Source organism: Fusarium graminearum, chromosome 2, assembly GCF_000240135.3.
Source record: "Fusarium graminearum PH-1 chromosome 2, whole genome shotgun sequence".
Classification (NCBI taxonomy): Eukaryota; Fungi; Ascomycota; class Sordariomycetes; order Hypocreales; family Nectriaceae; genus Fusarium; species Fusarium graminearum.
The window spans coordinates 884088-910146 of NC_026475.1; the positions used below are offsets into that span (position 1 = coordinate 884088).

The following is a 26059-nucleotide window of genomic DNA, read 5'->3' on the forward strand; positions in this document are numbered from 1 at the left end:
CCGTCGAGCAAATATATAATTTAGAAATGTGCTCAGTGTTCGCTTCGCAGATGAAGACGATTTCTCTTTCTCAATATTGTTACAGCGTATCTTACATGTTGGAACTGGGGGTACCAGAGCAAACGCCCTTGTTTTGGAGCCTCACTTCTCGTTCTCTTCTGAGGTATCTGAAGGTTTCTGGGGTTTTTCCATCCCGAGTTTACCCATGAGCTCCTCCATAAGTTCCTCCATGGCCTTCTCATCCTCAGGATTCACCGACCCGGGCCTGCGGACAGCAGCCTGAGTTCGCTCCCTTAGTTCCGCGATAGACGCGAGATCAAACGCCCAGGAAATTCCTCCGACCAGCATGACACCAAAGCTCATGACATTTAGCGTGGCAAGTCCAAGAGCCTGTGCAGCTAGAAAAGATCGCTCTCCCATGTCGACCTTGATGGGATTCTGGTTGGAAGAGTAAAACTTGGGCAAGGAGTCCTTGCGCATCCGTAGCACTGAGCGTCGTGATACAGCTACAGATGCAGCAAGAAATCCTGCTCCAGTGAGTAATAAGCCCATCTGTCTAATGGAGCGTTCCCATGTTGACTGGGGGTGTGCTGGTGTTGTCGATGACGACGGTGATGCCTGAGGAGTTGGTGTTGCAGTGATGATAGAGCCGGTTTTTGGTGAGGCCTGGCGATATGGAGTTGTTGCTTCTTGGTTCTGCTGAGGCGTAGGCTTGTGGTCAGAAGCCGCCGGCACGCCAAGCCATGAGCTCACTAATGAAGCAAGGATAGGCATTTCTGTTGTATATGTTTTTCTTTTTCTTCTTTGGCTTCAGCAATTAAGGCAACTGCTTTTGTGTGGTGGTGATCTTAATTTTCAATACTGATGAGGTAGTTGTAAGAATAATATCTGCTTAGGTATCCGTAGTAGCTTCTGCCAATCAGACCCCGCTCATTGCATAGTATTTTCATAAACGCATACCATCTCACATCACATTGTCCACTGCCTTATGCATGTTCTACTGCTTCAGATTTACTAGTTTAACGAATAAAGTTGCTATATAATTCTTAGGTAGGTATTTTCAAACGACATGCAACACTCGCGCCACCATGCCAAAGCCAAAGAACAAGACAACCAAGCCTGGCAAAGTGGAAGTCTCAGCTCTGCCGCCACAAGCTCCCCCATCATGGCCAGTTTTTAAGCCTCCTCTGCCTGTAGTCGAACTTGCCCCTGAACCCCATCCTTTGACATCAAAGGTGGTTCTTATACCTTCGTTCTTCCCACGATCTCTTTGTCGCGACTATGTTGCTTTCCTCAAGACCCTACCTCTTCAAACAACACCTGGTCGGCCCAAGCGGGGCGAGGCAGTGAGGGTCAACGATCGCTTCCAGGTTGATAGTCAAGACTTTGCTACCCGATTATGGGAGCAAACTGGATTGAAAGAGGCATTATTACAAGGAGATGTCGAAGAAAAGTGGTATGTTTACAGTTCAATAACTTGGCCTTCTGTATTCTTTGTGCCTGTGGCCCAAAGGTGAAAGTGAGAACGTAACTGTTCGGGTCGCGGCTTATACCAAGTGACTTCTTATTAATGACTTTTCGCAGGGGTGGCGAGCCAGTCGGATTATCCCCTAATATTCGAATATATCGTTATTCCAAAGGGCAATTCTTTGACTGTCATTGTATGTTCATAATTTCTGAAGATCTGCGATTGTCCCGTGGACCTCCGAACCTCCCATTTCTTATAACGACCATGATATCTAACAACTGTATTTGCCAGACGACGACTCTAATAACCTTACTCTGCCACTGGATCCCCCGATGCCAGTGAAAACCACATGGACCCTTCTACTCTACCTCACATCTACAGCCGAGGGGTGCGTTGGGGGTGAAACAGTCTTCTACCCAAGGGATCGCAGGTCGCTACGAGAAGAGATCGCGGTACCTCTTGACACCGGCATGCTTCTTCTACATAAGCATGGTGATGACTGCCTTCTTGTAATATCTCCTCTGCCACTCTCTTTCTATCACGCAAGACACGGTTCTCAAAACTCTGATCATCGGCTGACCATCATATCCTCATTTAGCATGAAGGACGAGAAGTCACTGCAGGCGAGAAATGGGTCATCCGGACTGATCTTTGCATAAAACGATGAATACAATTACCAGACTGTTACCTCAGAAGTTTTCTTTAGCTCTCTATTCTACACCCTGACTATCTCATCAAGATGCCTCCCAGGTTCATCCTAATCAGTTCACCCATCGATCAAGTCGTTCAAGCGATCGATGGCGTCGTCTTCCTCCGAATCCTCATCCTGCCGCGAGTCGGTTAGATCCAGGGCTCCGTGGCCTATGCCCTCTTCAAGAACGCGGACATGGATTGGTTGGGTCTCGCCCGCCGGGCTGGGGTTTTGAGGTACCGTGCTATCGCGAATGAAAGACTGTTCGGTCGTTCCATGTGTGCCTATGTTGGTCCTGGGATCAACGGCGCCCTCAGTTGCAATGCGACACATCACCCCATGGAAGATCCAGGGAAAGCTGATAAGCGGCATTGACTTTGGTTCCAACCCTTGAGGCTGCAGAATGGATTCTTCATTCTTGATTTGCTCCTCAGTGACGGTGTACATGGCTGCAACAAATGGCTCAAGTTTCTCAGCATCCTTTCCACCCGCGGCCTTAATACACACGTCTTGGTAATGTTCTTTGATGCTGCGAAACTCACAGCTGAGGTCCTCTGCAAACTTGTAGTCCGAACCAACCGCGGGCCTGGTCAGGGGGAAGCTAGTAAAGAGCTCGAATTCAGTCTTTAGGGAGTTCTGGCTTAAAATGCGGCGCACAGCTGTATCGTACTCGGCTTTGATCTTCCTTGCCACTCCGAGAGTCTCGTTGTCAAGTTCAAACCTTTTGGTGATTCGCTTGTCAAACGGGCGATCCCAGACGGGGTTGAACTCAACTTTCTTGTGAGCGACTTTGTCGTAAATAACCCCGAGGGCTTTCCTAGAGTGATATGAATGCCTCTTCTCCATCCAATGAGGCCATTTACGAGGTTGTTGATCTTGTCTTAAAACCGCCGGGTTGCCAGTTTTAGGGTAGTCCACTGCTTTGGAGTGTAACTCTGCAAGCTCTAGACCTGGTTGTGATGTTAACGGAGCACGCTAGCAAATGTCTTTGTAATGACTTACATTTTGATGATTTTGGACCCAATTCATCTGCAAAGGCTCTGTGGGACATTGCAATGAGTGGGAGTTTGTCGTTCTTCAGGTACTTGACAAAGAAGTTTCTGAGATCGTCAACATTAACATCACGTTTTAGCTCAATGGGATCAAGAGGTGAGTAGTTCATCGGTGGATGATTCCACTCACTGGGCATCAAACTTGGATCCCATATGACAAAAAAGTCGTCTCCGTCGAGATCACCACCAGACAGCATGTTCGGCACAGGTCGATCTCCGGTCGATGGGAACACAACAACATCCGTAAGGTGATGTAGTGCCTTGCAGTCCACTGCTTCGACAACGCGAATGTCTCCTGGATGGAGTGATGGATTTCGTCCCACGACACATGGTCCACGAATGATAGAGGTCTTGTTGTATTTCTTTGGGTCACTGATCTGGAGGAAGATCTGCGGAAGCCGATGGACGTCTTTTTCTTTGGATCCTTCTGTGTCAAAAGAATGACCTCGGAGAGTGCCTGTTTCGTCAACACAGCCGAGGACAAAGGCGCTCTTCGGCACATGGATGCGGGCTTTCTCTTTCAACGACTTGATAGACCATGACTGCCAAAGATTGATGACGTTGACGACAAATGGCTCCTGAAAGGTTTCGGTCTTGAAGTCAGCTCTGAGAAGGTCGGCAAGGCAGGAGTGGTTGTGCTGCTCATCACGAAATCTCTCCAACATCTCGATTGCGACATCATTGTCCCTCATAGCCAGCTCATACTGCTTCAGCTGCTGATCAAGCAAAGTTGTAAATGATTTAATGGGTACTCCAAGGCATTCCAAAATCAGGATAGTTTGTAAATTCAGTGTCGCTGTCGCATATCTAGCCCAGCGGATGATCTCGAGACCCTTGGAGTCGGACTCGAACTTCTTCTGTGACTCGCGAACATGTACCTCCGTGCCTTTGGCGTCTTCAGGCCAAACAGCAAGTACGCCCTTGCAGCCCCCCATGCGAAATTGAAAGGCGGAAGGGTCGGCACAAATGTCTATAGCCATATCCTCGCCCACCAGTTTGGCAAGAAATACGGATATCTTACCAACACCGTCAGTGAAGCAGTAGCCATTTCTTTCGACGTCGGGTATCTGAAGACAGTTTGGGGAAGAAATGCCGCGAACATCGCGAGTAGTGGAAAAACACTGGCCAAGTCGGGCAGCATATTTTGCCACGACTTTTATGTGACTAAACTGACCCATCCACTGGCGTATATCGTCGCAAGAGACATATTCCGTGGGACAGAAAAAGTATGCACCATTCGATCTGAGCTGTGAATTGCCGAATGCAAGGAATTCATACAAGCGGTCGCCGATACGAATGCCCTCATACATTGTACGCAGAATCCTCTTGTATATCTCGTCATTTTGATCCTTGTTCACTGTGATCTTCCCTTTCTCCATCTCTTCGGTGAATTGTATCCTGAGAAAACGATCCTGGATGTGTCTGAATCGTCGCATAACCCTGTTGGACACCTCAATATTGGGAGTGGAATACCGGACTGTAGTTGGAGTAATGACGGCCCTTCGGACAAGGCCACAGTATTGAGGAATTCGCGAAATTGATTTGTAATTATCTCCGCTATCGCGCTGGGAATCAAAGGTAGACATAGGGTCTATTGTCGTTGGGTGGCCATCCTTCAGTACTCGCTCGGCTGCAAACTCGAGATACTCTTTGGCTCTATGCGATGGCATACTAGCCAACTTGTCGAGAAACTCCTTGGTGATTTTGTGTTCATTAAGCTGTCCCTGAGAGATGCAAACTTCGAGCTGGTACCGGACTTCGAAAGGAAGGTAGACAAATGAATCCTCGTGCCACAGGCTCAGAGCGTGACTGGCGTTATGGCTCTTGGCAGAGGCATGATGATCCAAGTGCTTCCACATTTCTGCATGTGTTCCATGAGCGGCTTGAAAGTCGTCCCGAATTATGGTGTTAATGTTGAAATCGTGCAACGCGCTGACCAGTTGACGATTGAGGTCCTTGACCTCTTCGGTTTTCGCTTCAAGAACAAATCGAAGAGTGGTCCAACGACCAATATCGATAAAGTCGGAGTCTTTGTAGTCGTTATTCAGAGAGATGGGAGATTGCATAGGCAGGCCAGCCTCTTCGACGATGTCTGTGGCTCGATTCCAGCTGTCTCCGGCATACCAAGTCTTGACGTCGTCGGAAAAAGTAGAGCGTATGTTGGGTGTCCTCCAATAGTACCGAGGAGGTATCTCCAGGGGAAGCACAATGGCACAGCTGTCATCGTCAGTTGTCGCTTGGTAGATATTCTTCATGGCGAAAAAGTCAATGACAACTTTGTGTTGCCTGACACCTCTTCCGCCCCGGGTCATGATCTCCATGGGAAAGAATGCTGTTAGTTTTTTCTGTCTCAGATTGATCTCGAGTTTTAGTTTTCTCTCGCCAACTGTACCGGTCATCGATTTCAAGATCTTCATCGAGTTTTCCTCCAACATGATCCCAAACTCAAGGGCCATTGGATATAGCGTCGTCACAATGGGATGACGGCGATCCTTGCACACAGGACTCCTTATGAAGCCTTCTGGCACGCGTTTGTCTAGGCGGACAGAAATCTCGACGAGCTCCGACTTTCGTCTCGGGTCAGGGTGAGGAATGAGATAAACAGCAGCCCCCCAGAAGTCATTTCTTGGAGGTGGTTCGAACCTGATCTTGCCACTTCTGTACGCAGAATTCTGTGGCGACTCGTTGATGTCCATTTGTGCGATTTCTCCTTGGTCAGAAAACCAATCCCAGAGATTTGATGTCGTAGTTGATGACGGCAATCTCTCAAGATAGACGGTCAGATCGGGCCACGAAAGCCAGGACGGACGAAGCTGAGAAGCTATCTCATTTGACTTATGAGACATTGCCTTGCTTGTCTTTTTTGTCGGACTCTCTCGATTTCCATTCGTCTGGTTGTGGTTTTGATTCGGGCTACCTCGCGACCCTCTCGGGAGCTCGGATAGGGGGTGCTTTGTGTTCATTTCCAGCTTCTATGAGTGTGCAGTTGGAAGATGGGTGAAAAGTCAGGAGTGAAGAAGGTGAAAGGTAGAAGTGGAGGAGTGGAGGGTGTAAAAGGTATTTCATCTGCAGTGGCAGTGATTTACAAAAGGGGGGCGTTTGCCGGAACTGCGCAGAAGATATGGCAAGTGGCAGCGCACTGCTTTTCGGCTGCTTGCCTTGGTACCAACTAATATATTTATAGGAGGTATGGACCTCTAGGTGCCTAGTTACCTACCTAGTGCTCAGTCACTCCATGCCTAATAAACCTGCTCTTGGGCTATTTACTTTTCGTATCCTACCTGCCTGAGCTCTGATCTCAAGTTTTCCCTGCCTCGCCTGGCCTGGTGCTTCCTGTCTGACAACCTGAATGCACTTGTTTATATCTGAAATGATGCCCAATACCATATGCATCGGGATACAAAGGCGCAAACAGCCATCGGCTGCAGCTTTCCGATCATGTTTGTCGTTTGGCTAACAGTGCACACTCAGCTGTCACAAGGTGTTGACAAAGAACAACTTGTACGCGGGAAAACATAGGACCAAAGTAGACAGTTATTAGCGAAATCACATATAGCATTTACAAATTGTGAGAAGACTTTTGGATAAATGCCACCTGATACCTCGTGCAACCTATTGCTTGGTTGTGTTCAAACAAAAATATGAACAAATATCAGCCAAGTATCCGCCGAGAAAGCTTGCGCAAATACACGTGTACATGTCCGGAATTCTAATTCTACATGCCATCCCGATACTGTTTGAGGTCATATTTCTCAAGCCAAATCCTTAACCACGCGGTTCGGTGACACGGCTGTGTTTGCCCCATGATAAACAGTGTTCTCCCAAGGCACATCGATGATTTTCCCGGGGTTTAAAATCCACTTGGGATCGAATGCCTTCTTTACCGATGACATGACGGCTAGAGTCTCTGGTCCAACCTCCCAGAGCAAGCTCTCCTTTTTGCCCCAACCGATGGCATGCTCTCCCGTGCAAGTTCCATCCATATCGAGCGCACGCTTCACCATGTTTTTTACACAGGCCTCGACCTTTTGACGCTCGCCAGGTACGTTTTTGTTGTACATGATGCTCTCGTGAAAGTTGCCATCACCAACGTGGCCGAGAATGCTGGCGAAGAGACCAAGATCGTCCATCTCTTTCTTACTAACTTCTATAATGTCAGCTAGTCGGCTGAATGGGACAGCTACATCGGTACTCCCTGGGACATTCGTTGATTAGCGGTGATCATAAAATAGCCAGCCTTTGCTAGCACACAATGACAACAAACTCACAAACATCATCGCCATCTTTGCGCAGAGAAAGCATGGACCAGAGTGATTCTTTCCTGGCAGACCAAAGCAGCTGTTGCTCAGCAGTATCCCGAGCAAACTCGAAATTTCCGCCCTTGTTAGCCGCGGCAATCTTCTTTACCCGGCTGATGTTGTCTTTCACTCCCTCTTTAGTTCCGGAGAACTTAAAGAAAAGGGTAGGTGATTCTTTCCACACTCGGGGTTTGGTAGCGCCGCCAAGGTTGATGACTCTCATCTGGACGTCGTCCATAATTTCCATAGCCGCAACGGGAACCGATGCCTGCATGACTCCAGCTGCGGCACTAGCAGCATCTCGAATGGTCGGGAATGTGACAACGGCAACTGAATACTGCTCCGGAATAGCTGCTAGCTTCAGCGTGGCTATGATTGTCAGTTATGGCCAAACCTTGTTCATTTATGTGTGTTTTTTCGTATCATACCTTCTGTGACGATTCCTAGTGTGCCTTCAGAGCCAACAAACAGGCCATTCAGGTTGTAACCAGCAGACGACTTGCGAGGTCTTCTCCTAGTCTTAATAATACGTCCGTCAGAGAGTACAACTGTCAAATTAATGACCCAGTCCTTCATCGTGCCGTATCTGACAGCGTTTGTTCCAGAGCAGTTCGTTCCGATCATGCCTCCTATCTTTGCCGACGGGCCTTGTCACTTTTGTTAGTTATTCAATACTCCGAGGATTTCAAGGACTGGAAACACACCAGGGTCCACTGGAAAAAATAGGCCACTATCCATCTGCAACAGCTTGGCATTGAGGTCCTGCCAGCCAATACTGGGCTGCACTACAACGTCCATATCATCTTTGTTGAACTGGATAATCTTATCCATATACGCGAAATCCACACTGATTCCTCCATAAGGGGCAGAGAAGTTTCCTTCCAGGCTTGACCCTCCAGAGTAAGGAATGATGGGAACTCGATGTTCGTGGCAAATCCGGGCTATCACAGACACTTGTTCCGTTGTTCTAGGGTATGCCACAGCCACAGGTAAGGTGTCGGGATTGACTGTAGACCACTCAGAGTATCCATGTGCATGCAAATCCTCTGGGTCTGTTGATATAAGTCCTTCTATCCCGATCTCTTCCTCGATTCTTCGAATAGCCTGTTCTCAGAGTCAGTCTATGGTCATAATGGTGCTTCTAAGGACAATTTACCTTCTCCATATCAGATACACTGGCGTAATGGGGTGTAGATGACCAGATAGGTTCACCATCGCCGTTCAAGTTGGCAAGCCCCCATCCAAGAGCCCCTGCTCCGAGTGCAACTGCAAAGACCTTTGGTTGAGACCATCCCGACGCCTTACTGGATCCGCTCTGGGCAACCTTCTTTATCTCTGGAGCACGAACATGAGAAGAGATTCTGAGGCTTCGTCGCACATCCAATCTCTGAGTTCGACGGCTCAAAAGAGCTCTAGCAGTGGTTCTGCTGACAAACATTGAACAATGTTTAAGCAGCAGATAGTCTCGTGTGTTGTAAACGGCTCAGGTCCGCAAATGCAGTTATGTGGAACCAGTATCGATCCAGTACCTAAACTCTATCCGTTTGTCGCAATGAACTCTATTCGCGTATGTATCATTGACTCTTGCCGTATCTAAGCGAATCTGAACCGAAATGCCGAAAGGGAGAGGGTACACGTGAGATGGAACGAAAAAAGAATGACCAGAATCCTTCGTTTAAAGCAACGAGGTGAGAGAAAGCCACTCTAAAGGAAATCCGGACCCGGAGGAGACCTCGATGGGCCCGCCTTTCATTTATAAGTGCCTGAGCCAGTCTCAGTCAACATCGTGGGGCAACGGGTAAGGGAACCTTAGCTCAAAGGGTCCTCTTCTGCTACGTGGTAACCATTAGCTTCGCTGATGCAATCCCGATGGCGGCGATGCTGTACCAGTGAAGTAAATAGATGACTCTCCATAGCTGGTGAACCTGACTAGTTTGGTCAGGTAGCGGGTCAAGTGCTACAAAAGGTGACTGTGCACACGATTCATGTATGTTGTGTGCGTGTGGTCTTGTCGTACTCCAAGAACATTGGACCGCTGAGCCTCATTCAGTAACTTGGCTGGCATATTATGCGGTGTTCCCCACGCATTAGACTATGCTCAGGTGCGCATGAGACTCGCATTGTCGAATCGCAGCTCCTCGAGACGTGGCCATCAGCATAACACAGCCGATGAGGATCTGACAGCCGCCATAGTGGGTGTAGTTCTCATTAGTCATGCATTTCCAACCCCGTACATAATTCCGACTCGGTGCTGGACGACATGACCTTTCCCCGCTCTCCAGACAGCTCGGCTTGCTGGCCGAACCAGGATTCACTCGGTTTGATTCAACTCCAGAGCGTGGGAGGGTGTGGAGAGGAATATAGAGAGGAGACAAAGAGGAGTCCACTTGATCATTTATGCATTTGGGGTTTAGAGGATCAAGCACCTCACTCAATAGATAATAAGTTGGAGAACCGTGACTGCTCAAGATAGAGGAACATTCATGCGTGGTTTTTTTCATTTCTCAGCACAGGTAACAATCACCGGTCTTCCTACGAGACGTGGAGTAAGAGAAAAGAACCTGGATAGGAATTCGCCTACGTCCGATTTTCTACAAGAAAGGTACAACCCGCTCCGCTATGTATGTTCAACCTCACACATCACTTAGTAGGTCAACTGACCACCCCTGTATATGGTTGGCAGGTATTTCTCTGTCATCTCGGGCTCAACTTGAAACAACACTCGGCAGTACTCGGCCAAAACGATATCTCTGTTTGGTTTAAGCTACATCAAGTAGTGTGGTGATGCCAGTATGCCTACTCATTTTCGGCCGAAACTACTACCCTGCACAAAGAAGAAAGAAGAAGATTTTTCGGCATTTGAGACAGTTATCGCAACCGATGTCTCAATCCATTGTACCGTAGGATAGCGGCACAATAGACCAAATCCATAGACCAAACGACGCACCAACATTCACATTTATCACAAAACAAGAGCGGCATCTGTACGGAATCGACACTTCGTGTTGGGCTTAAATTTATCTTTTATCATAGCCTCATTGGGGCTGGCTATCTCCAGGTTAGGTAGTTAAACCCGCAAAGTAAACGTCAAATCCGGACTCCAGACCACATGCCATTTTTTACCATTCCTATCGCAAATCCACAATTTAGTGAGAGATGGCGTAAGCGCGTCGGCGGTCACGCTCCTCAGCGATGGTGAGCTTGACACCCTTGCCCTTGGGCAGAGAGATCCAGGGCTTGTCCTGGCCAATGATGAAAACGTTGCTCTCACGGGTGGCGAAGCTGTTGTCAATGGCATCCTTGACGTGGACGATGTTGAAACCACCATCGTGACGCTCACGGTGGGTGATGACACCAACACGACCCATGTTGCGACCACCAGTGACCATGACGACGGCGCCGGTGTCGAACTTGATGAAGTCGGTGATCTTGCCAGTGGCGAGGTCAATCTTGACAGTGTCGTTGACCTTGATCAGAGGGTCGGGGTATCGGATGCTAAAGATATATCGTCAGCAATGGGGTTTGGGGAGGGTACATACAACCGTCAAATAAAGCTCCTGTCTTGTCGGGTGACTTGAATCGACCAAAGCTTGATCCAACGGCTGAATGATGTCTGACAGAACTCACGTTCGTGCATCGTGCGTGACCAAGAATGGGATTCCACCGCGACCAAGCTGGACACGCTTGACCTTGCCCAGCTTGTACTCGGCCTCCTCGTTCTGGATTCGGTGGACGGTGAATCGACCCTTGGTATCGTAGACGAGACGGAAGTTCTCGCCAGTCTTCTCAATGGTGATGACGTCCATGAAGCCGGAGGGGAAGGTGGAATCGGTGCGGACCTTGCCGTCGACCTTGACAAGTCGCTGCATCAGGATGGCCTTGACCTCGCGGTAGTTGAGAGCATACTTGAGTCGGTTTCGGATGAAGACGATCAGGGGCATGCAGTCGCGGAGCTTGTGAGGACCGGCAGAAGGCTTGGGAGCGTAGGTGCCGGACAGCTTGTCAAGCAGCCAGTGCGAGGGGGCGCTGAGGCGCTTCTGGTGCTTCTTGCTATTGAAATTGTCAGATGCTGGGTTTCCAACAGCGGGGCGGCAAGAGAGAAGCCCAGGTCATGTTTCGATTTTGCAATCGCTGCGATGACCGTTCTTCCCATATCTTCTACTCACATTCCGCGGGCCATTGTGTCGGTTGGCTGGTTTGTCGGCGGTGATGAGGAGGATGGACGAGAGGGACCTACTTCACAAAGAACAAATTTGGAGGATAGGATTGACGCACATTTTCGCTAGTAGGGGTTTCGATGCCCTAGATACTTCGAATAAAAGTGGAGATACTGTGCACGTGACTCGCAGATCTTGAGAAACTGGTGAGATGGGATGGAGCCTGCTTTCCAACCAGAAAGAGGCACGACGAGTTAATGGTTATGTTGCTCTGGCTTTTGTCATTTATTTCAGTAGCTTTGGCGCCAAAACACCCAAGAAACAATTCGTCTTCAATTAGGTACCTAGGTATGTAGGTATCGTCATATTATTGGCGTATTAGAAAATTCTTATCATACAAATTTTTCTCATCCTTCTCTACCAATTAGGCAAACTAAATTTCCATTCCTTCAAGCGCCTTGTCATGCTCAAATTCATACAAGTCAACGCTTTACCGCGTGTTTTGTGTTCTCGTCCAGAGTCATGTATCCCAATATACCTAGATGTACTCCCAATCATGTCATTGCAAAACAATTTCCCGAACTCCCGTCCTATTTGGACATCCGTAACCATTAAACACAAAAAAACGCCGTTCGTTGTGTGGCATCTGTACTTACTCAACCCATGACTTGGCACTATTTTCTTGACTGATGTGTCTCATCCGTAACGTGCCTTTTCTGTGGAGCATTGACGTGTGGGGAAACCCCAGGGACGCCATCGATCCCAAAGCGTGAAGTCGCTGGCGAGAGCTTAGCATCGTCAAGTAGTAGACGCGAGATGTCCATCTCACCACCCATGAAAGGCACTGCGACCTCGCCAAACTCAAATACTTGTGCGGCTCCTACGCTTTCGTTTACATCAGTTCTTTGGTGAACCGGCCATCTCGGAAGATCCTCGCGTGATACTGATGAGTTCGTCTGCGGCTCCAGTGTTGTGCCCTTGGCCACCTTGAATGAGCTTTCGATGGATATGCTCACCGATGGCTCCATGGGGCCGTTCCCTCGACCCGTTTCTTTGGTCTGGAAAGTGCCTTTCTCTATGCGCTGGTAAACATCTGCGTACTTGTTGCGTACTCGATCTCTCAAATCGGTTGGTTGTCGGCTTGAGAGATGGAACCGTGGGTCCCGCTGAATCTTGGTCCAAGAAGGGCCATGAATTTCCAAGCCCTCGAGAATTTCAGTGTCATCTTTCTCAGTGAACAGTCGTCGTTCGCGACGGCGGGATTTCTTAAAGGGACCATGAATACCAAGCTCTACAAGATCTTCCATTTTTTTGCGATGCGCACGGCTCTTCTTCCTCTTGGGGGATGTGTCGACGTCTTGCTGTGGAGTCAGAGTGGCATCCTTTGCAAATGCAGCATCTCCATTTACCAATCTCTTTTCCAAGTGAATGTCTGTTTTGCCCTTGACCGGCATCTCTCGACCAGACCATGATGGTAATTTTTTACGAAGCTCGTCAGGACAGCAAGTCCTGAACCGATCCTTCAGATCTCCAGCCGTGCGGCCATCAAACGTGAAATCGGCGTCCTCGAGGATATTTGTCCATTTCCCTACTCCGTGCCGGTTGACACCCAGCAGGAGATGGCTTGTTTCCTCCTCGGACCATTTTCTTCTTGGCTTAGCGGTTCGCTTGCGTGCCTTGTAAGCGGCCAAGTCCAAATCGATTTCCTGACACATTTGCGCAAACTCCGGCAGTTTCTCTGGCAGTGCCTTCATCTGAGAACCATCATTACTGTGGAATGACTCAGATGAGATGGGTGGGAACAAAGCAGCATGTGGCGGAGGTTCATGAAGTCCGTTAATGATCGGTGGCATAACCGGTACTTGTTGGGCGGCCTTTTGTTTTTTGAGAGGTTGCGGAAGCTGTACAAAATCATCTTTGACATGGATACTGCGGTGTCGCTTCTTGTTTGTAGCGTCGTCGATGACCTCAGGGTCATCACCTAGAATCCGGCTTATCGAATTGGTGAATTCTGCAACTTCCGAATCGCTTGTGACTGTACGGAACGGAAATGCCCCAGAAGATGGCGCGAGCCTTCCATCTTGGCCAGGTCCTTCTTTGCGATGATCAAATGCACCATCATCACTGGAGATTTGTATTGAGCCACCTGCGCTAGCAGCAGATTGTGTGTCGGGCCCTGGTCTGTCAGCGCGATGATTTGTATCAAGCGGTTCGAGTGGGGGTAAAGATCGATCTGTAGTCGTGGTGAAGGAAAGGGAATGAAGCGGAGGAAGATCGGTGTGATTGATTTGCGATTTTGTCGGCTCGTTGAGCAGATGTATCAAGCGTGGCTCGATTGTGGCCATCGTGGGCTCTCGGCCATCGGTTGGCGCATTGAATACAAATAAGTCGACACCAGTGGAGAACGCACGTTGAGATGCGATGGCGGGGAGCGAGGAGAGCGAAGGATGAAAGGGAGGGGTTTGAGCTGCAGTCGGCAAGAGATAACAGTTCAGAGCGTCATGTTGATTCGGTGCCTGTGAATGGACACTGCTTCACGAGAGTCGGGGTCGCGAACGTCTTGGTGTGGTCTCACGGGCCGTCCGTCTTTCTGTTACGGTTGCAGTTGCAGTTGCAATAACACGTGAAATCGCCCCATATTGAAGCTTCCATGTCGTAGGTACAACTCTGGGGCCATGCCGGTGATTCCCGGGCGTTTATCCGGGCTTCAACAAAAAAAAAAATAAGCGGTGGAATAAATATTGGTCCCTTTCACATGCTAAAATAAATGGTCTCTCAACGCTTTGGAGCACATGATAAACCATTTTAAAATCGATGCCTGTCGCCATCATGTGTGAATTATGATGTTTTTTATTTTTATCTTTTAGATAGTGCCCCTTAGCTTCTTTAACGTCAGTATCAACAGCGTTTCATAAGCACAGTGGGAACTAGTAACGCTTTTGTTTCTTTTTAATACACGGTGCCACGATCATGCATGGGATCGAGTGAGCGTCTAACCCTTGTAAGGACTGGGACCGACCATCAGCTCAGGCTTAACCAAAGTGTCAAATTCCTCCTCAGTCAGAGCGTTTAGTTCGAGAGCACTCTGCTTGAGGGTAAGGCCCTTCTTATGAGCGTTCTTGGCAACCTTGCTAGCCATGTCGTATCCAATCTTGGGGTTCAGGCAGGTGACAAGCATAAGCCTACAAATTTTATCAGTATGTACGTCGTTATCAATTAAACGGAAAACTTACGACTCCTTCATGATGCTGGCAATCTTCTCCTCGTTAGCGTTGAGGCCGGCAACCAGGTTCTTCTCGAAAGAGCGCATGCCGTCAGTCAGAAGACGGGAGCTGTGGAGCAGGTTACGAATGACCAGAGGCTTGTAAACGTTGAGTTCAAACTGGCCGTTCATGCCTCCGATAGTGGTGGCAACGTGGTTGCCCATAACCTGGGCGCAGACCATAGTCAAGGCCTCACACTGGGTAGGGTTGACCTTGCCAGGCATGATACTGCTGCCAGGCTCGTTCTCGGGCAGGTTCAGCTCACCAAGACCGCAACGGGGGCCGCTACCAAGGTATCGGACGTCTTGTGCGATTTTGGTAAGAGAAGCAGCCAGGGTGTTGAGGGAGCCGTGGGCCTGGACAATAGCGTCGTGGGCGGCGAGGGCCTCGAACTTGTTGGGGGCAGTCTTGAACTCAGTACCGGTCATCTTTGTGACCTCCTCAGCGATAGCCTCGGCAAATCCCTGGAAAGTGTTGATGCCAGTACCGACAGCGGTACCACCCTGGGCGAGGAGTCGTAGGTCGGGCAGAGAGCTCTCGACACGCTTGATGCCAAAGTCGAGCTGGGCAACGTAACCGGAGAACTCCTGGGCGAGAGTGAGAGGAGTGGCGTCCTGAAGGTGAGTACGGCCGATCTTGATGATCTTCTTGGCCTCGAACTCGTCGACCTTCTTCTGGATAGCGTCGCGCAGGCTGCGGAGAGCAGGCAGGAGCTCGCTTTCAATGTCGAGGACAGCAGCAATGTGCATGACGGTAGGAAAAGTGTCGTTGGAGGAAGCGCTGCGGTTGACGTGGTCATTGGGGTGGACAGGCTTCTTGCTGCCCATGGTACCGCCAAGAATCTCAATGGCACGGTTGGAGATGACCTCGTTGGCGTTCATGTTGGACTGAGTACCGGAGCCAGTCTGCCAGACGACGAGAGGGAAGTGGTCGATGAGCTTGCCATCAGCGACCTCCTTGGCAGCCTGCTGGATAGCGGCACCGATCTTGGGGTCTATGGAAAGCAATTGTTAGTTAGATGTCAATCTGAGACAAAATCCTATCTACATGGATGATGCTTCCGCTACGCCTTATACGCAGAGAAATGTGCAAGTCGAGCTATTGGTCTCGACTGTACAACCAGTTCTGACCTCCTCCGAGAGAGACAAGCAACAATTGACTCTTATTGTGACTCACCAAGTCCATATTTCATGTTAACAGTGGCGGCAGCACCCTTCAGGATACCAAACGCCTTGACAATAGGTGGGGGCATGCGGTCCTGGGGCTGGTTGATACGGAAGTTCTCGAGGGATCGCTCCGTCTGAGCTCCCCAGTAGCGGTCGGCGGGGACCTGGATCTCGCCAAAGGCATCGCTTTCTGTTCGTGTTTGAGACATCCTGACTGAGGTGCTGTGAATAGCTCTGGAGAGTCGAAGACCAGCAACAGAAGACTTGCTTTGGAGTCGCAGCTGCGGGGCAAGCGAGCATGTGGGAGCTGCTGCTTGGGAGACCCGAGGCAGAGCTGACTTCATAAGGCCCGAGGCGGCAGCGCGTCCCGTGACAGATCGAAGCATGATAGGCAGTTGGCGACCAATTGGGTTGTCTTGATTCGACTAGAGGTGGTGGTGGGAGGATTCTTCGGTGTCAGGATACCGGAGATGTCGCACAATTGCAGAGAAATTTGAATAGGTAGTCGGAGAGAAGACCAATTCCTTGTCTTCTCGCCTTCGGCTGTTAGATTTTAACGGCTCAGCTTTAGCTCAGGCCCCGGAAGTACAGTTGAAACGGAAAAAAGCTCCAATATTGCCCGGTTTTATTCGCCGGACATCCTTGACCGGACAACGATGCTGGTTATGCTCCGGTCCATCCCGAGCGATGCCGGATTTCTATCATTTGGTGCGGCTCTTCCTATTGGTTGGCAGCCCACTCGACCGGAGGTCCTTTCTGGGGAAGCGGGAAATCCAGTTATCAGATCCGTAGTCTATAGAGTACTCACAAGCTCTTCAACCTCATTTGCTTGGCTACTGCACATGTTACTGGTCAATATACAAATTACTACTGCCCAATCATGGCATCTTCTCTTCCGACCTTCCCACGTGTGGTGTTTACAATCATTGAGCCCATTTCATTGTAAGATTTACAACTTCAAGGCCTTGCGCTATTGGCCAATAGCGGTTTGCTCACATCCGAATAGAGTCGCTGGTTTTGTTGGTGCCGTCATTGATCCAGCCTGGTTCATGAACGAACAAGTTCCCCAAAGCAATGTGATCAACCCTTCTGGAAACAGTATCATGGTGACCTGGCAGTTGGGAAATCTTTATTTGTTACTAGGGTTTCTCGGTATCGCAATCCTGTCAACGACCAACGAGATCAGGGTCGTCCGGGCATACCTTGTTGCCCTATGGCTTGGAGACATTGGCCATGTAGGGTTCAGCTATTATGGCTTAGGGTGGGATATGTCAATGAGTCCCATGAAATGGAACGCGGTGACTTGGGGAAATATCGCAATGACAGTAAGTCAACGGAACGAGGTGCCTATTGTAAAATTGGCCAACCCTTCTCATAACAATGCTAACATGCTTCTAGTTGTTTCTCTTCTTCACAAGAACAGCCTACTTTACTGGGCTCTTTGGCACAGATCACGTCAAGCCTTTCACTTCGAAAAAGGCCATTTAACGGCGATGGGCGTACTCCCACAAACAATAGCGCTTGGATAGTATGTGTAACAGAACCTTGTCGATTTACAATATGAGTGCCTTTATAATTTGTGATATTCATAGTACGGGCAGGTGGGTTTAGAACTAATGTAACACCTATAGATGGCGGACGGTGCCTTGCAGGCTGGCTTAGCTCCTTAACTGGATCTGGGGTAGCTTTCACCTTAGGGGCGGCCCCTGCACCAAAGTACAAAGTCCAAACACCAAATCCAGTGCAGGGTTAGGGTTACCTTCGATATCGTTCACTCTTGGGGTCAGTGTTCGGGTTAACCAGCCTTCGGTTAACGGTGGAGTTGGCGCTTATTGGCCAGTCTTTCAAACTTCAATAATAACCAACGCGTCGCGCTCTGTTCTTGCATACTCATCTTCGCACAAAGATGGAACACCTGTAGACCACTTCACGTGTTGACGACCCAACGGCTACATCAGCCTCAGAGAGTTATGCGCAACACTCGAAGTAACGCAGCGGCGGCTGCAAAGGCACCAAGAGAGGCGCGCGATTCCCCGGCCAAGCCACAGATGTCAATCGAGCAAGAAACAGTATCGCAGAGATACCCATTAGCTCGCCGCAACCCTCCGCTTGAGGCGGCTCAACGAGGGTCCAGTATCTCAACCAACCCAGCGAGGCCTGACGATGAAACTGAGTTTATAGATGATGATGACGAGTATTTTCAACGTGACGAACCTGGCAGCCAACCGAAGGAGGTCGAGATATCGAGTGAACACTCCCGGTTGAGCCCAGAGCTCGATCCTGAGAAATTGAAGAATCTTAAGATCCTCGAGCCTCTGGTCCCAGATTTGGCCAGGGCTGCTGATAGTCTGTACAAATTCTCGAAGCAGAAATCATTGGATAAGGAGAGTTTTCAAGGAACCTTGGGCGTCAAGAGACACGCTTTCGATAGCATGCAAAACAGCTTTAAAAGGCTTGGGCAACCCTACAAGGGCGACTTCGTTGAAATCACAAGCTTCATGGGATTAGGCTCTACACAACAACAAAGATCTCTGGTTGGTCAGATCGCCCGCGTCAATACCGTTATAGCCTACGACAGAATCAACAATATTGGGGATGACCAAGCGCCAGAAATCTTCAAGTTTCTCAAAACTTTCAACGAGGCCTTCCCCGACTACTTTCTTCTGGCCCCTGAAATGTTCCAAGAACCTGAAGTAATTTTGGATATGCGGACCTGGCTACTCGTCGAAGCCCTTTCAGGTACCGACGGTCAAAGTAATATTGAAGAAGCGCTCGTTGAGATATTCTGTGATCCTTACAAAATAGGCAACCTCGCCAGCGTGGAGGAACAGTCCAACTACCCAGCGCTTTTGTCAGGGCACTACTTTCGAGAAGTTGGCGACAGTGGTCACGTCGACACTGAGGAACTCTGCTCAACACGCATACTCGAAATAATCGAAGTCTTCAAAAAAAAAGGAAACCGCGATGCAACCTCACATCTATTAGAGAAATATCCTCTTCGAGAGCTGCTCAGAAATCTCAGCGACTGTTTTGACGCCATGTACAATATCTCGGCTGACGAGGAGAGTGTTCCCGTCGACACCCATCCACCATACCCTGATCACCAGGCTACCGTAGAGAGTGTTCCAGTTGGTACTCAGTCATCGTACTCCGATCAGCAGCCTATTGTAGAGAGTCAAAGTGATCCTTTCGGCTCTGACTCTCAGTCGATCATTCGCGCAGAAACTCAAGACGCAGAGTAAGTAAACATGCTCTCAGAGCAGGGCTAGCAACTAACTGGTTCTTCAGGCCCACTCTCTTCGTTGACAAACGATCACTTCTCGCTCTAGAACGTGGCACCCAGAGAGATGGTACTCTCCCACCTCCCAACCAGCAACTTGCCAGGCCCAAATCAATTCCTCATGACTACCATCAGCATGCAAACGCCGACCTCCTAGGCAGTCCATTTCCTCCTGCGAGTTCTTTCCGAGTCGTTTCCAACAGCGACAGAAGCCAGTATCAAGGTCACAAACGACCGCGATCTGTCACAACAGAAGACGACGACGAAGATGATCCTTTTGAAACTGACGACCGTCGCGTGAATCCGGCGAGACGTGCTGAATTGAAACGACAAATGCCCCCACCGCCCAGGCCAGAGTCGATCTCTAGATCTCTCCCGAGACGTGTCCCCGTTCCTTCGTCTGCAAGATCTGTGCCTCCTGCTTTTGATCAGGAATCCCTATGGGATTCGACTTCCCAAGCGGATTTGCGGCCGCCATCGTCCTCCGTGGTCAATTACGATGCACTTAAGAAGGCAGCATCCCAAAGAAATAGAGAAGCACGTTTGGCAGATCCGGGCAGACAGGGGCCAAGACAGCGCGTCCCTTGGAGCGATCATGACACCCAGCTGCTACTTGATTACATTCAAGAACATGGTGCTCGCTGGTCGATGATTGAGTCGGAGTGCAAACATTATTTTGAGTATCCACGAAATCAACAGGCTTACCGTGACAGAGCACGCAACCTCAAGACTGAGCTTCTTATCACGGATGCGGTCCTGCCGCCAAACTTTAATGACGTTGTTTTGGGCAGCAAAGAGATTATCAGGGTAAAGGCGGTCGGAAAGAACCCTGATCGCAGGGAGGAGGATGTCGACGCCGATGGGGACCCTATAAATACTGAGCTTCCGGAATCCACATCGTTTTGATTTCTTTGAGGTGCAAGGGAGGTTGGGGTTGTAAGTCGGGTATGGCGACTCAGGTTTATTTGTAACTTCAAATACTTTATATATTGATATCGTATTGCATGTACCTATATTATCACATAACGAGAACGCATGTTTGGTTCTAACCTCAGGTGTGAACGAACGTCAAGTAGTGAGGTACTGGTTGACTCAAGTAGCACTTCCACAGTTAGGGCAAAATGTTGCAATGTATTTCTAGTAAAAATGACTAAAGAAAAACAACGTGGTTGTACAGTCGCCGTAAACATACTCTTTGTACATTCCCACAATTCTTGCCTAACTCTGTCGTCCTGAAGGCTCATTGTGTTCCAGGTCACAACAGATAGAGCTGTTTACTCCTAGGTTTCCTCCTCTGCCTAGGAATGAAAGCAACGAGCCTTTCTAAATTGTGAGTTCAAGAATGAGCGTAAGAGATTTGGCAGAGTAACCGCGGAATGAGGATTCGAAGAGAAATCCTCGTTTGAAATCGCTGACGAAAATGCCATCGCTCAAGAATCCCTCCTTCGTGCCATAAGGAAAAAAGAAAAAGTCAAGGAAAACGTCGTAAGCAATTGATGGAACTTTCGAGCTCGCTCGTCCACTGGTCCAATAGTCAAAAGCCATGTAGTTGAGAGGTTTCAGTCTCACAAAAAAAAGGGGTATCAGCCATAAGGGCAGTGAGCGCAATGCCTATATACACAGGGCAATGCTACTCCCCGCAAGTTCAGAAAAGAATATAAGGTATCAAGGGGTATGCTGTAGGTTTCCGGCAATTTGCATGACAGGCGTAATGTCAAAGTAATGAAAGATGTTCGGAGGTGGACGTGTTGTTTACATGTCGCATCAAGCAAAGACATGTTTTGGCTGCAAATCCGGCTTGTAGGAAATAAAGAAAGGAGTCGTGAGTCCCCCTGAGAGTGCAAACAACGCTACTATTCGCCAGCGTTTATCTATGGCGGTGAGGACCGTCCTTCTGCTTGAGGCGATTTGTTCTCCATCCCTCATACCACTGCTCCCGACTGGCTTCACGAAGCTCAGCACGCCATTCGCTAAAGACGGCCTCTTTGAGTCGTTGGAAATCGCAATGTTCGTCGTTGTAAGGATCAGCAAAGCCCCATGGGAACTGTCGACCAATAACATCAGGCTCATATAGATCGGGGCTGATGATAGAAAGCGGCAAGAAGGGGATCTCGTCTTCCTTCTCTTTAGCCTCCTCCTGTACTCGGTGTCGCCGCATAGAGCTGGTGGACAGTCTTTTGGAGCTTGGGGAAGCCGTCGGACTTTCCCGCTGGCCTTGCAGAGGGAAATCTGGGCTTTCTGGTGTTTGTGCACCGTCCCGGTTGTTTTCAAGATCATCTTCCTCGTCTTCCTCGACGATCTTCTCAGAAGAAAAACTACTTCCATCCTCATCGTCAAGGCCGAGCGCCTCTAAGGGATCCAGGCCAGCTTTCTTGATACTGTCCCAAACACTTCGCTTGAGAACATTCATGTGTTTAGTGGTGATCGTATCCGCCTTAGCAATTACAGGAATAACCGTTGTCTTGCCCTGTAGAGTGCGCAGGGCATTCAATTCGAGACTTTCGTCCAGGCTGCCGTATACGCGAGAAAAAAGTTGGCCGTTCTGTTGACCGTTGATGGCTGGGTTCCTTGCTGATGCAATGTTGCGATCCAGGCGAGAGGGGTCGAGAACGAGGAATGTTGCATGAATATGGGTATCTTGTACACCAGGTGAACGCACAACCTTCATCTCCTCGGCAAAGGTCTCTTCAAACTTGCTCTCGAGAAAGGCTGACATCTCCCTAAGTTGCAGGTCGACAACGTTATTCTCCAAGCCCTCGGAATCCCATATAGTGAGGCCGATACGCTCCCCATCAATCTCGGTCTCGAGATAGTGAGGAATAAATCTTCCAGACGGAATGCTGTGGTTCTGGGATACTTCATCGTCACCCTTCTTGGCCCGTTTCTTGGGCGGAAGCGCAAAGGCTGTCTTGAGGAACTCAAGGAACGAGGTTTTGCCGGAGTTTCGAGTGCCAATGACGAGAATGCTAATTATTGTGTCAGTGGACCAGGTATTGAGAGTTGTTTAGATGTAGAAACTTACTTCATAGGCGTTGGGTCCTTTCTTCTGCGAACGCGACGAGGACTGTTGACCGTGCTGATAGCACTACTGGCATAGCTGTAACGGCCACGGTTCGTCATGCTCTCAGTCCTGGCATATGGGTCAAACCCATTATTGGGCAGAGGCGGAACAGGAGGGGCGGCATGCGCAGCATTGCCGTAACCTCGCGAATATTCACCTGATGGTCGAATGGAAGAGTAATCTGCCGACCGAGGGACGTTGGCTGGGGATTCGGGGCGCAATTCGGGGCCAAAGGAATTGGAAAGCTGCTCGGTATGGTTGGCGAACTCTGGCAACTTGGGAGCGATGCGAGTAGAGGCATGGCGCTGGCGTTCAAGCTCGGCCTCTTTGAGGGCCTGAGCCTTACGGCCGGCTTTGCCCAGATCACCACTCTTGCTGCGTCGAAGTAACATGCCGAAACTGGTACGGCGAGGTTCCTCGTTATTCATCTTCTGGGGGAAAAGTCACAAAAAGAAAGAGAGTCGCAATCAGGAGACAATGCCCAGAAGGGTATGCGCGGGCAGCGCAAAGGAGGTGCGGAGCACGTGGAAGCGGCGAGGGACTAAGACAGAAGGATGGGGCAGTAACCAAATAGGCGACTGCAAGTGAAGTCGAGAACGAATGGAAGAAACTTGGGGGTGGATGAGCGGGAGCGATCGAGCCGATGGGAGGGTGGGCGTACGATAGTCAGTCGAGTGTTTGGCTTGATAGTTTGAATGCCAAAGCAGTTGTTTTTTTGGCAGTCAGAATGGCCAGCTGGTCGAAAAGGAATATGTAGTTTGAAGACAATGAAACAGAACCTTGGCCATCTGAGTAAGTTTCGTAAGCCAGAGATACAGAGATAGATTAAAGAACCCAGGGACAGTACGGGTTCAGACAGACCTATAGAAGAGGATGAATTGATACCCAAAGCGCGTGGCCGCGTGCACACACCTCTTGTGGAGAGCCGCCAGTGTCGGTAGTGGCTGTCTGAGATTCGTAGAAAGTGAGAGGGTGTGAGTCGAAGGGTCCGTCTAGAGGACAGTAGCTTCCATCTAATTTGCAAAAGGTGGAATGAGTCGAGCCTGGATTGCCTGGTATAGCCCTGCTTTGTTTTATTTGCTGGAGATCGAAGGAACAGGATTGATGCGCGTCCGAGGTGGGTGACTGGCAAGATTCAGAAATGGGAGACACTTTCCAGGGGAATTAAGGCCGTTTCGAGTGGGAAAGGGTAGTTGATTGGCCGCGAGTAAAGTGGTGAACGGCCAAAGGCGGTACTGATGGGAGTTGTAATTATTAAGGGCATGGGTTTACAGGCATTGAATAAGCTCAAACCACTGTGTACAACCTCCAGACAATCACGGAGCACGCACCAAAAAGGACAACGACTACCTATATTAACAAATGGTCACTGTATTGACACAGTAACTCTGGGATATGACACCAATGGCCGGGTTTGCGCATTTACTTTTAGCGAGACACTGAACAAGTTTAGGATCGGTACCCCATACAGGTGGAGGTGATATCTGCGAAACATTTTCACATTCTATCAAACAACAAGAGGGATTGTTTTGTTTTTTTTTGTTTCATCGACTCATGGGAATAACAACTGATGCCAATCTGCCTGTCTGCTTACCCGCCAGCGTCTTATTTGCTTTTTGTCGATGTTTCCATCGGATCATGTATCATAATGACGGCCTTGAGATTGGGCCTTGCACGACCTAAGACTACACGACCACATTGACTCTCCCTGAGACAGTCCCGTCCGGATGCGGATCAATTAGAATGATTCGCTAGTATGAAGGCTACGTTCTTTTCTGCAGCGCTAAGGTAATGTCCGGGTAGGGTCCAAGACAATCTGAGTGGGTGGGGTTGTCAGGGGAATCAGGGGCGAGGGGGAAGCGAGAATGATGGATGAAAAGCCCACTGCTAACCTTAGTAGGCAGGCACCTACCTTGCAGGTCCGCTGATATGAGCTGGCGGCTGTTTACTATCAGTTACAATGCATATTTCCGAGGCATGCTTGACAATAAATTCTTACTCTATTTCCCTCTAATAACTTGTACATGAGGTAGCGAGCAAAGTCTCAGCTTAGACTTCATCATTCAACTGTGGGCCTTGATGAGTGGGGAATGGAGATGGTTCGTTTAATGGTTAGAACAGTCCATGTTAGTACAAATACTCAACCGCCACAAGCAGGTCCACGATTAAGTCCCTGAATTTGTGTTTATATGTCTGGCCCCATGTGTAGATACTACTCCCATGTACATTGAACCGTATGAGCATAGACATTAATTATCACTCATCAACCAGAAATACATATCTCATCTACCACAGCGCCACATGCCTAGAAAAGCAGACCCTTCTCATACTAAACTATCGGACCTTTGTTCAACTTCATTTGTTTTATATGGGACGAGCATCTGGCGTCTGTAGCTTAAGGTAGCCCTCCAGGGCTGCATCAAGCGAATCGACCCACCCGCTGACGCAGGTACATGACGCCCGGGCTGTCAGTGCTCTTAAGCACGGAAACTGTCGCTCCACTTACTCCATTTCCCAACTCAAATTCTGAAAGGTAAAGTTGAGTCGAGAAGCAACTTTCATGTTCGCCGAACCTGAGTGGACCTTGCAGGGTGAGATGATAAAATGATACGCATGTATCAAACAACAATACCCAATTGCGGAGACAAAGAATTATCTTAGATTGTGTGTAAAGGATTAAAACGCAACGCTTTTGATTGCAGGGTCCTGATGCATATAGTAGCCGAGGAAACACAAGGTTAACGACGCTAGCTTGTTTTAAGATAGATTCCCGACACATTTGGACTAAGATATCAACCTAGTGCGCTGCGTCAAAGCTGGATTCAGGTCACATGATCGTAGTGATGGCTGCTGCGAACATACAAGTCTCCATTGCTCGACCTGAAAGGGCTGTAATACAAAGTGGTAATTTTACTGAGGCTCAGTCTGCAGATTGCCTCTAAGTTATAAACTAAAGTGCACCAGGTATCGTGTAGGGATGCAGAAGATGAGCGTTATCCGGGTGAGCGATATATGGGAACATTATTGCGTGGTTGATATTTGAGGGTTTGCTATATGTCTTCACTGTTTTGACTAGGATCGTTTCCATTGAATAGGTAGTTTGTCCAGCGTCAAAGCTTGAAGTATGATCATAGCGTGCAATTAGTACAATAGTGCCCGTCACGCTATGTTCAATACAAGACCCGTTGAGCGCAAGGTTCGGGACGGATTGGAAATTGCTCCATGCAACTTCCTTGCAAGGTTGTAACAGAGACGGGCTGCGGATGTACTGCATTGTTCGTCTGACAAATTGACACAGCGCTATACATAAATGATTAACGTCAGAAGCTACAACACACAATATACCAAGAAATAAGAAGCAATGTTAACAATTTTATGTGAAGTCGTATCCTTGGTACGTAACCCCATACTCCTCTTTCATCCCACAGAGATGTTTCAAGTCCTACTAATATTAGATAAGTTCCAAAAGAGCTTCCTTCTCTCTAGATCCTCTAACTGCTAGTGATTGGTAAATACAATACTCATCATCTATCGGTCTAAATTATACAAGCTTTCATGGAAAGGATTCTTTGTCATAATAGTGTACATAAAATAATGCGAATCGTCACCAACATCGAGAAGGC

At 48.9% G+C, this 26059-nt stretch overlaps 10 protein-coding genes across 10 annotated transcripts; 3 read left to right on the forward strand and 7 right to left on the reverse strand.

Moving 5' to 3' along the window:
• Positions 1 to 141: 141 nt before the first annotated feature.
• On the reverse strand, positions 142 to 480 carry FGSG_08718 (uncharacterized protein; the record flags this gene model as incomplete). Its single annotated transcript, XM_011321712.1, has 1 exon — positions 142 to 480. The coding sequence occupies one exon, from the start codon at positions 478 to 480 to the stop codon at positions 142 to 144; it is 339 nt and encodes a 112-aa protein (XP_011320014.1).
• Positions 481 to 1088: 608 nt separating this feature from the next.
• Positions 1089 to 2127, forward strand: FGSG_08717 (uncharacterized protein; the record flags this gene model as incomplete). The annotated part of the gene is made up of 3 exons (XM_011321713.1): positions 1089 to 1456; positions 1585 to 1661; positions 1760 to 2127. 3 exons carry the CDS (start codon positions 1089 to 1091, stop codon positions 2125 to 2127), a joined length of 813 nt encoding a protein of 270 aa, XP_011320015.1.
• A 107-nt stretch (positions 2128 to 2234) lies between these two features.
• FGSG_08716 (uncharacterized protein) lies at positions 2235 to 6174 on the reverse strand (the record flags this gene model as incomplete). Its single annotated transcript, XM_011321714.1, has 2 exons — positions 2235 to 3109; positions 3162 to 6174. 2 exons carry the CDS (start codon positions 6172 to 6174, stop codon positions 2235 to 2237), a joined length of 3888 nt encoding a protein of 1295 aa, XP_011320016.1.
• Positions 6175 to 6963: 789 nt separating this feature from the next.
• Positions 6964 to 8947, reverse strand: FGSG_08715 (D-lactate dehydrogenase; the record flags this gene model as incomplete). The annotated part of the gene is made up of 5 exons (XM_011321715.1): positions 6964 to 7406; positions 7480 to 7878; positions 7938 to 8156; positions 8214 to 8613; positions 8666 to 8947. 5 exons carry the CDS (start codon positions 8945 to 8947, stop codon positions 6964 to 6966), a joined length of 1743 nt encoding a protein of 580 aa, XP_011320017.1.
• Positions 8948 to 10489: 1542 nt separating this feature from the next.
• FGSG_08714 (40S ribosomal protein S4) lies at positions 10490 to 11776 on the reverse strand. Its single transcript, XM_011321716.1, has 3 exons — positions 11676 to 11776; positions 11137 to 11559; positions 10490 to 11004 (listed from the first exon to the last, which is right to left on the reverse strand). The coding sequence occupies exons 1-3, from the start codon at positions 11687 to 11689 to the stop codon at positions 10656 to 10658; spliced, it is 786 nt and encodes a 261-aa protein (XP_011320018.1). The 5' UTR covers positions 11690 to 11776; the 3' UTR covers positions 10490 to 10655.
• Positions 11777 to 12340: 564 nt separating this feature from the next.
• Positions 12341 to 14011, reverse strand: FGSG_08713 (uncharacterized protein; the record flags this gene model as incomplete). The annotated part of the gene is made up of 1 exon (XM_011321717.1): positions 12341 to 14011. One exon carries the CDS (start codon positions 14009 to 14011, stop codon positions 12341 to 12343), a length of 1671 nt encoding a protein of 556 aa, XP_011320019.1.
• A 585-nt stretch (positions 14012 to 14596) lies between these two features.
• On the reverse strand, positions 14597 to 16481 carry FGSG_08712 (fumarate hydratase; the record flags this gene model as incomplete). Its single annotated transcript, XM_011321718.1, has 3 exons — positions 14597 to 14848; positions 14900 to 15923; positions 16106 to 16481. The coding sequence occupies 3 exons, from the start codon at positions 16479 to 16481 to the stop codon at positions 14659 to 14661; spliced, it is 1590 nt and encodes a 529-aa protein (XP_011320020.1). The 3' UTR covers positions 14597 to 14658.
• Positions 16482 to 17414: 933 nt separating this feature from the next.
• Positions 17415 to 17583, forward strand: FGSG_13311 (uncharacterized protein; the record flags this gene model as incomplete). The annotated part of the gene is made up of 2 exons (XM_011321719.1): positions 17415 to 17420; positions 17494 to 17583. 2 exons carry the CDS (start codon positions 17415 to 17417, stop codon positions 17581 to 17583), a joined length of 96 nt encoding a protein of 31 aa, XP_011320021.1.
• A 482-nt stretch (positions 17584 to 18065) lies between these two features.
• FGSG_13312 (uncharacterized protein) lies at positions 18066 to 19337 on the forward strand (the record flags this gene model as incomplete). Its single annotated transcript, XM_011321720.1, has 1 exon — positions 18066 to 19337. One exon carries the CDS (start codon positions 18066 to 18068, stop codon positions 19335 to 19337), a length of 1272 nt encoding a protein of 423 aa, XP_011320022.1.
• A 1056-nt stretch (positions 19338 to 20393) lies between these two features.
• On the reverse strand, positions 20394 to 22864 carry FGSG_08710 (uncharacterized protein; the record flags this gene model as incomplete). The annotated part of the gene is made up of 2 exons (XM_011321721.1): positions 20394 to 22341; positions 22398 to 22864. 2 exons carry the CDS (start codon positions 22862 to 22864, stop codon positions 21243 to 21245), a joined length of 1566 nt encoding a protein of 521 aa, XP_011320023.1. The 3' UTR covers positions 20394 to 21242.
• Positions 22865 to 26059: the final 3195 nt, after the last annotated feature.